Raw genomic sequence first — 10234 nt, forward strand, 5'->3', positions numbered from 1 at the left:
TTAATATTTCTTAATATTTTCGCTGAAAGCAATAAAATGATAATTATTTAGAAAGTATAAAAACATTATAAATCTAAAGAAGCCTTTAAATATGACTTAATAAAACATTTTCCTATTTCCCTTTTGAGAAAGAGAGAAAATTGGAAAAACTACAGGAATAATTTGCAAATATTTTCTCGCAGAAAGCAGTATAAAGTACTTAGGTAATAATAAGGTACGCTCTTTTTGTTATTCTCGTAAAGAACGCGTGGAATATTCTAAGATTAACGTCCGTGCATTCGCAAGATTAATGTTCCTTACTCAATGGAAAAAGTTATTTTCTTCCGTTTATGTCGTGTACGAGCATTTCTAGATATTCTTATTGTGACGCCGCGTCGCGCGGACAATAGAACTCGAGAACAGCTGATTTTATTTCGATATATTGGTTGAGTATTGTTCCATTTGCCGACTTCAGTCAGTAATAATTTTAAATACCTGAGAACGTTGTGAAGGTAAAGCAAGAGTTCAAAGTCGCCCTCAGAAAACAAAATTTCAAGCTCTTCCCCGAAGTCGACAACTTTGAAACGTTAACATCCCGTCCATCCCGTCATCCGTAAATCCACGCCGCTTGAGAATCGAATTAACCATAACATTCTGATCAAAGCGATCTTTCCTCAAATACTATCCATTGCGATTTTATATATTTCTCTCTTCCAAAGAGATCTTGTTCTATTGGAACAAATTTAATGTCGGATCGACATGGAACCAAGCAGTGAACAACTTATCGAGAACGCAGAATAGAAGCACCACCTCTGTGTTACATTGTCTCGGAAATTGCACGTAAAGTGGTTCTGCGAAGCGAATATTGAGTATTCTCACGCCGATAATTTGTGCCCTGGGTCACGTAACTGCGTCATGTTCAGTTACTGGCGGTTTTGTCGGTGAAACTTTTATTGCACAGACGGGCCATTAATTGTCGCAACTTTTCGATTCCCTCCCACTGTCGAGGTCGCCGCAACAAAAAAAAATACAACCCGACATCGGTCGAAAACATCTGGTGTACAATGCTGCTAATGAAATTGTCGTCCATTTAAAGGACGACGAGAACAGGATCGTAGAAACATCTATCTCGCTCCATTTAAGAAACCCCTTCGACTAATCCGATTTCGTTTTAATCCATTTGATCTCTCTAATATCTTCTTATGCGGAATGCGCATTCAGATATCTTTTAGAGTGCCCTTCTGAAGTATCAGTTTTCATCATGGATGGTCCTTATCATGAATAGAATTGGAGGTAGAAATGAAAGGTCGAGCGAGATGTATCTCGAGTGGAGAATTTTCATATATGCGTGATCACAAATACGAGAATCGTACATATTAAATGGCGCATAAATTTAAGAGATCATCCCAAAAATTCTGAATGTTTCAGAAATTGGAATTAAATCTGATAAATCAAGATAAATCAGAGATAAATCTTAGAAATGTATCAGGATCGATATACGTGTAATTACAAATATAATTACAGATAATTCAGTCTTGTATTTTTAAAATTCTGTGTATTTTTAGAATATAAAATAGTTATCGATATATTCCAGAAAAATCTGATTGTCAAGCATTAAAGAAAATGTTTATTACATGGAAAGAATGGTTTTGCTGGAATATCTAAACATTTAAATAGATACAAATTTAAAAACAAAGTTAGATCATCAAAATAATTATGTAGAACTCAAATTAGTTAGATTGTCAAAACTTTTTACAGTATTATCATTAGTTTAAGCGTTTTAGATAATTATTTTGTTGGTCCAACAAAATTATTTTCTGTGTCTAGTTAAAATTTTAAGTACTTTAGCAAAATTATTCTATAATATTAACGTAAAAACCGTTATCCTTTTATCCGAAATATTATAAATTTAAATTTTGATAATCAATTCTTTCAAATATATATATATATACGACAGAAATATCTTATATTTCGTACACGAAAGAAACACTTTACTGAAGTATTTAAAAATTTAGCTAGATACAGATCTAAAAATAATTATATAGCGTTATTATCATGCTTGAATTCTGTATAATTATTTTGATGGTCCAACATAATTATTTCAAGATATATATCTAGTCTCAGTTATATGATTTAGCTAAATCATTCTTTATAATACATATATATATATATATATCGTACTTTATATATACATATATATATATCGTACATATCGAATGAACCTTAGAGACTATTCTCCTGTTCGGTGTATTTCAAATTTAATTCTAGATTCCATCTCCCGGGATATGTTGGACTGCTCATTGTTCAGCAGCGATCTGTGTTCTGTGCACGTTCGCAAACGCACGAATCAATATACAGCGCGTCGAAAGATATTACGTTAGTGATTGGATTCGCCAACATGGAACTATCGATCGGACCCACATGTTGCTTTTATATACATCAGGAAATAGATTTTAAATCGGCGAGATAAAGGTCAATTGTCAATTCACAAACGTTTTAATTGCTATTATCTCTCCCATTAATTGTTATTAGCAACACCCGTTTTTAGTTTTATCATTAATATTAATTTTACTACAGGTATTAATACAGGTACATAGAAAGAACAATTTTGCTAAAGTAAAAATTTAGCAGATCTGAAAATAATGCTGCAAAAAGTTTTAACATTTTGGCAACCAATTTGAATGTCCTACATAATTAGTTTGATGATGCAAAATTATTTTCAGATCTGTATGTAACTCAATTTTTAGATATTTTAGCAAAACATTCTTCCTATCTTGTAAAATAACAAACAGATAATTAATATATAATTATTATTTTTAATATACGTAACAATTATTTGCGAAATATCATTTGTTTTGCATAAAATATAAAGTTTTTACAAAGATCTAATTTTATAAAAAAGCTATCGAGATTGCGCAGCTTATTGAATTATTCTAATCTAATAAAAGGACATTTATTATAAAATTAATAGATCGATTAATTATGCAATTTGTTGTTCCGTACAGAGATAGGTTCATAGAACAGGTTTTAATCTAACATACATATAAACACACTTGCATTATATTTAGTAAATAATCACACAGTTGGGAAAAAATCTGTAGGCATCTCGATGCAATTATACCGATATTTAATTGGTCTAAATTTTTTTTAAACATATATTATAAATATTGTAACTATTTAGTATTATATACTATTAATCAACATATATCAACATTTATCAAAATTTCGCATGACTACGTTTTCGTAGTAGCCAGTATTTGTAAATATCGATGCAATTATATACCGACATTTAATCTGTTTTTAAAAAAATATATGGCATAAATATTATAATTATTTAATATTAATCGAAATGTATACATTAAAATAATTTTCGCAATGACCACGCTTGATTTGGCCGAAATTTTATGCGCGCGCCATAATGAATCGATTGACATCGTCTGACAAATGTTATGTAAATGTCCTATCACAATGCCATTACAATAAACAGTTTAATTAATTTCTATTAATAACATCAATATCATTTCTTGTCAATTTCCCGGGGAAACTCCCGTCGCGACGCTGACGCGAACAAGAATTGTTATTCTTATTAACACGCATGTAATGACGCGCGGAAGTGATTAAAATAATTATCGTTAATAATGATATTATCCATTTCGGTGAAAATTCGCTCGGCAGGATGGACAATCGAGGTCGCAACTATCGATCGGATGATTAAATCGCGTCCCTTCGTGATCTCCCATGAGTATTAATTTGGATACAATGCAATGGCGTTCACCAACGTAGTCAATAGGTAGTGGGATAATGAGTGACAGCGAGATCCATGGGACGTTGCGTTGGCCAAGAGTGGAACGATTCAAGGGCGAGTACGACGCCTAATTTCTGCAGACGCAGATACCGTCGCGGCAGCGGCCACCTTTGCGTCGTTGCGACAGGCATCTGGCTGCGCAGGCACTGTGATTGATACTTAACCACTTGGACTGCCAGGACAGAAGGTCGCAGGTCACGCGCCGGTTTCGGATGGGCGACAGATCCGACGGCATCTCATCGTTCACTGGATCCTCGATGGTAGCTGAAATGCAATTCCTCCGCTTTATTTTCCGATAAAGGTAGAGAACATCAATTATTGCGGAGTATCGCGTTTTATGTACCCTTTAAAAGTATCCGGTGTCTTGAGAGCTTTCGTTAGACTGCGTAGAAGAGGTTTTATCAAGGATACGTATAGATATGTATATTCTCTTATGAAGATGAAGTTAAGTTCCTTTTCTTTATTGTTCTTGATACATAAAGCGAGATAAGTAAAAAGTTTTCGAAGAAATTTAAAACAACTTCGTCTCCCTTTCTCTCTGTTTTCAAAGTTTTATAATGGGAATTGTATGACTCTTGCGAATTAAATTTCAAACTTCAACCTTTTTATGTAACTCTAATTATGCAAATCACTTTGATATTTGAATTGATATTTAAAAAATATTTAGCAGGGCCTTTATGGAAACAGCTTTAGTACGCAACTAAGCGCGAAGATTATTTCTAATTCAGCATTCGGAAATGATATAGTAACTCATAATAATGGAATTCATCAGTAGAAAAGGTCGTGTCGAGCTCGATATGAAAGGATATCGACAGCGTATTATCAGAGAACGCCAAAAGGGTGTCAGCGAGAGGAGAGGAAAGCGAGAAGAGGAAGAATATATGTGCAACTATTATGCAGCGCGAGACAAAAGACTGAGCATTCTAGATATTTATTACTCTATTGCAAAGTATCGTCACGTTGTATCTCGGCGACGTACCGTTTTCCGTGAAAATAAAATGACGGTATAATATTCAACGAGCCAAACATTTATTATAATATCCGATCTAATTATCGACAAAAAAGTTACTTAATGTAACTCAAACTTGATATCTCAGTGAAATAAATCTCTGATAAAGTAAGAATTATATATAGATTAATCCAAGATTAATTACAACTTGTTAAGATCGCTCCATTACTAAAGGAACTTGACTATTATTTAAATCTAAATTTCGAAACTGATATATGTATATATTGCTGGTTCTCAATTAAAATCTCTCTGTCAAAAATGACAAACAATTTTCTTTATTATAAAAGTAATATATAATAATATAAAAGTAAAAGAAATTGAGCTTTTGAGATAAAAAATGTAATGATTAACAGGCAATTGAAAGCAATAATCAATGCAATTATTCGTGCATAATAATTAATAAATGTATTGTTCTAGATGTTACATATAAATAAGAAGAATCGGACGTTTCGGCTCCATTCGAGTCATCATCAGCAATGTCCTATGGTAGATTCAAAAATTAATCGAATCGAATAAAATAAATATAAAAGAGCAGTTGAGGAAGTTTGAGAAACATTCATGTCAATAAGCCGAGTGAGCACAGCTGCTAATTATGATCAATATTGAAAAAGTACAATAAGTTATTTATAAAGAATGGATACGCAAAATTTGTTCAGAGTACTGGTTCGCACCAAATAAATTGTTGAAATGACGACTCCGCCATAAACATAATTATTTTGTATATAACGTCTTGAACAATACATTTATTAATTATTACGCATGAATAATTGCGTGATTATTGTTCTCAATTGCCCGTTAGTCATTATATTTTTTAATTTTCTTTATATTACATCTACAAATTCGGATTATTCTCATTAAAATATGCCTAATATTGATTCTTTTTTAAATATGAGTTATGTTATTTTGATTTTCTGAAATTAATTAGTGCTTTTTGATTAGTCTAAATTAAGTGAGTCTTCTGTTTACGATTAATAACATCGATCAGTAATATTGAATCAGTAATACTGATAGTATACATCAATATTTTTATAATTTAACATGATTAATATACGAAAAAAATGGTTTTACTGAAGTCTAAAAATTTAGCTAGATACAGATTTAAAAATAATTTTGTTGGATCATTAAAATAATTATATAAAAATGTCAAGCACGAGTAATGCTGTAAAAAGTTTTGACATTCTAACAACCAGTTTGAGCATGCATATAATTATTTTGATGGTCAACAAAATTATCTTCAGATCTGTAATCTAACTAAATTTTTAGATACTTGATCAACAATTGTTCTTTCTGTGCATTATTGATAATAATATTTTAACTCAATTTTACGAATTTTATACAATCAAAAATCTCTTAATACCCATAAATATTGACAGCATTATTAACGATGATTCTCAAGTATCAACAGTATCCTGCTCAATTTGTTCTGCTCAAAAATCAAGAAATCCATATTCAATCCATCAATATTAACCGCACACAATCAATAATATTATCAATATTTGTTGGTACTGACAGTATTATCGATGTAGAAGGATATTACAAACCCAGCATCAGTACTGTATTACTAGAGCAGATGCTGCTCGCGTCAGCACCGGAAGATTAAGATAACTCATAAATTTATTTATGAATTATTTTCTCAGTCTTTCTCAGTGAAATGTATGCTTACTCAGTTCATAAGTAGGTCCGTCATAGACAGCCGGTAGTGTGCTGACTGAGGTACAAGCCAATACGACGAAGATAACGAGGATAGCGAACAGCTTCATGATTGCGGAACGTACTCTCATGCGCACTCAAATTTGTTTTGAATAATAATAAATTCCTAAGGACGCTACGTCGCTTTATATATCTCATCCTTATCGCCGAGATAATAATTCTTTTCTGCTTTCCTGGATGCTTTCCCATCCGCCGCCTTTCCTCTTGATGTCACCGGAATTCCCGCGGTTTCGCATTCGTTATTTCTAGATACGCAGTCGCTGACCAAATCCGCTGTATAGACTGACCTATGTATTCGAAAATTAATTTCCGGCATTATCACCGTTATCGAAACGAGTAAAAGAAAGAGAGAGAGAGAGAGAGAGAGACGACGAAACAGGTCGATCGATCGCAGCATTCCGTTCTGTTGAACGGAAGCGTGGACGTGACTATAGTTCGTGATATAAGTGAATTAAAAAGAAATCGACAGGTATTCATTCCGTACTATTTAATTTGTGAACTTGGCGTACTTGAAGGTGGTGGCGCACTTGGATATAATTCTTCTATTTCTTCATACTTTTTCGACATGCCGATATATTATATAAAAGAGAAAATCTGATAACGGAATATTGAATGTTAAGCAAAGAGCAATTTATTTCAGCATTATACATGCTTCAATTATGATTAAGAGATTCGTTTTAAATTTTCAATTACTCCGATCAGATTTGATCTTTTGCGATAAAAGGCCAGAATACATGCAGATATTAAACAATTCAAATTTCTATATTATGACCACAAAGAGAAAATTTATTGAAACGAAATTTAAAAATCAATTGGAATAACAACTCTACCATTTTTACGAGGTCTGTTGTTTCGCTTATTATACTATAATAAATGTTCTGCGCGTTTTGCATATCCAAAACATCAGCAATTTGTTTGTGAGAAACGTCACGATGTCGATTAAACTATGTGAATAAACAATCGATGATGGAAGGTAATTCTGCAGCTGTCGCAGGTGATCGCAAATTTCATTAGCGTGAACAATACTACACTACTACAGCTGACCCAGATACTGAACAAAAATATGACTCCCGAATACTAAATATTTATGCAACTGCGCAAATGTGACGTTTAATGCATAGATGTCATTTGCGACATGTTTTTTCCCTTTCACTGCATCTGAACGCATTACGACTCGGGATTATCCCCGTTACATCCCACGCAAATATGTATTTATAGAAGAATTAATGCCGAAATTACCCTCCCCCTCCCTCTCCTTCCATTATATTACACGGACGCGAAGAGGGAAGGTATATTCTGGATATATCAAATCGAAATGCTTGCACGTGCTCGGAATTACACGAACCGAACAAGGTTTTATATATATTACGTGCAATGCTTTATACCCGTTCATGGATGCTTGTCTCTGAGAAAAATTCTGCGGGGAATTTCTCGAATCTCGGTATCGCACATACTCGAGAAATCCCGTCCATTCGGACATCCATTCGGAATCTTAAACAGCATGTACACCGAGGCGCTAATTCCGTTATAAATGGAGCTAAATACCGGATATCTAATGTCTATTCAACTGATACAATTTAATCTTGAAATTTTAAGCGTGGTTTTAAAAACTAAGAAAGATGAAGAGTAAGTTGAATCAAAATTAAAGTTAACATTAAAACCGTGGATTTAAATTAATCCAATCGCGATTCAAAGTAAATCTGGGTTTTTTATAAGAAATGATTGTCATCATAAAAGTAAAAATATTTGTTTATCAATTAAATTAATTGTTTGTGAAAGTTATATATCTAAAGTTATAAATCTAAAGCTCTACATGCAAATCCAGATTAACTAGAAAAGGAAAAACTATCAGAGGGATAAAAAATGGCACTGCCGCGGTTCTAATGTTAATCTACATTGATGAAATGGAGAAAATATTTGTAGAAGATAATTAAAGAATAAAGATAAATAAAGTGCACTGTCTGTGCTTATAGTTTTAATCTTTAAATAAACTTTAATTAAAGAGAATTTCCTAGAATATCACAATTAAAAATTTAATCTTCAAGATTAATAAATTGAAAAATTTTTAGAATTTATTAAATTTTGAGATCTTATAAAATACATATTTGTAAAAACAGAGATGAGAAGGCAATCGTATTGTCCGAGTTCGAGCAGTGGAAGCACCGGTGAGCCGTTGATTGTCGTCGAAGAAGAAGCGGAGCGCTGTCGCGCGGAATCACCACCACGATGTGTCGATCCAGACTCACCATCCTTGAATCCCTATCTGCTCTCACCATGGAGGGATGCCAGGAAGCACTCCTTGCCGACGCCACAATGTACATCCGGGATAACCGCATCCCAGGTATGTGCTGTGTATACGTGCACAGGAAGTCCTTCGCGGTCGGCGTTATCGATATGCAATATATCCGTTTTATACGAGTGCGAAAAATCTGAAATTAGGTCTTTGAACGCTAAAATTGTCGATGTAATGATCGATTTTGAAAGGAAAGAAAACAGACACATGAAAAGGTTTTACTGAAGTATTTATAAAAATTTATAAAAATTTAACTATATATTATAGATTTGAAAATAGCTTGTTGGATCATCAACATAATTATAAGAAATCTCTCAAGCATGATGAGCAATGTTGCGAAAAGTTTTGACATTCTGACTATTTCAGAATCTAATTATTTTGATGATCCAAATAAAATTATTTTTAGATCTATATCCAATTAAATTTTTAGACACTTCAACAAACTCGCACACTCCGTGTATTAAGATTATATCAAAATTAAAAAAAAAGATATTAAATTAAGTTAAAATTAAAAATGAACATCTATAAACGTTTCAACTTCTATTTTAATTTAATATTTTTGTTCTGATAAAACTATTGTTTGATTTATTATTGTTTTGATGAAGCTTTACAAGCTCCTGTTCACTCGCCATTTCTATTTCAAATTGTGACGTCAGAAGCAAAAAAATATACAATAAAAATTCTTGAAAAATAATTAATATGAAAATATTTTAATAAAAAAATACTTATACTATTAAATTTGTAATGTCAAACTATATCTAATTTGAGTTTTTTTTTCTATAGTATTACTGTTTCTACACAATATGTATTAATTTAACTAAAAAAAAAAGGAAATTAAACAATTTAACTCAATAAAATGTATTAAGTTTGACTCTAATTTAGTTTATTATTTATTAAATGTATACATTAATATAAACATTGTTTACTTTAAAACTAACAATGGAAATAGTTTGATTTATATTTTGATATATGCGCTCTTCGAACGCAACATAAAACTGAAAAGTAACAAAATGTTATTTTTAACTCAACGGACAGTAAGTTAGGTTTACTATTGCTTTTTTTATACTTTACAAGGTATAATCGACTTATAAAATCGAAAATTCTTCTTTTTTGTTTCGTTAATTAATAAATAATCTCGAAATTATATATTTAGAAATCATATATTTAGAAATGAATTAGCATAGGCATAAAATAGGCATAACCAAAAACGAAATCAATAATGTTTACAGCTGTTAAATTAATAACATACAGATTAAAAAATTAAATTAATATATAGAATAATATAGAATAATATATAGAAATAAATATGATTTCTCCCCAAAACGAGAAAATAGTTTTCGGTAGATCTATTTTATAAGTCTATTCCATCGATTGCAAATGATGTTTTATTGAAAAATATTTCTATTCAACGATTTGTAAGAATTTCTATCGTGGGTCT

General features: G+C 31.7%; 2 protein-coding genes across 3 annotated transcripts in view; one reads left to right on the plus strand and one right to left on the minus strand.

Moving 5' to 3' along the window:
* Positions 1 to 10234, plus strand: part of LOC108693445 — a 26488-nt gene that overhangs the window by 11069 nt on the left and 5185 nt on the right. The window contains exon 2 of one of the 2 annotated variants that reach the window (XM_018202390.1): positions 8621 to 8844. In XM_018202390.1, coding sequence (XP_018057879.1) covers positions 8623 to 8844 — 222 coding nt within the window. In that variant the 5' untranslated portion in view covers positions 8621 to 8622. Of the gene's footprint in view, positions 1 to 8620; positions 8845 to 10234 lie in introns of those variants that run through there. The other variant, XM_018202389.1, reaches the window with a different exon arrangement.
* On the minus strand, positions 2776 to 6585 carry LOC108693447 (defensin-2). Its single transcript, XM_018202391.1, has 2 exons — positions 6457 to 6585; positions 2776 to 4048 (listed from the first exon to the last, which is right to left on the minus strand). Exons 1-2 carry the CDS (start codon positions 6572 to 6574, stop codon positions 3852 to 3854), a joined length of 315 nt encoding a protein of 104 aa, XP_018057880.1. The 5' UTR covers positions 6575 to 6585; the 3' UTR covers positions 2776 to 3851.

The sequence above is a fragment of the Atta colombica genome, unplaced genomic scaffold, assembly GCF_001594045.1.
Source record: "Atta colombica isolate Treedump-2 unplaced genomic scaffold, Acol1.0 scaffold9, whole genome shotgun sequence".
NCBI lineage: Eukaryota > Metazoa > Arthropoda > Insecta > Hymenoptera > Formicidae > Atta > Atta colombica.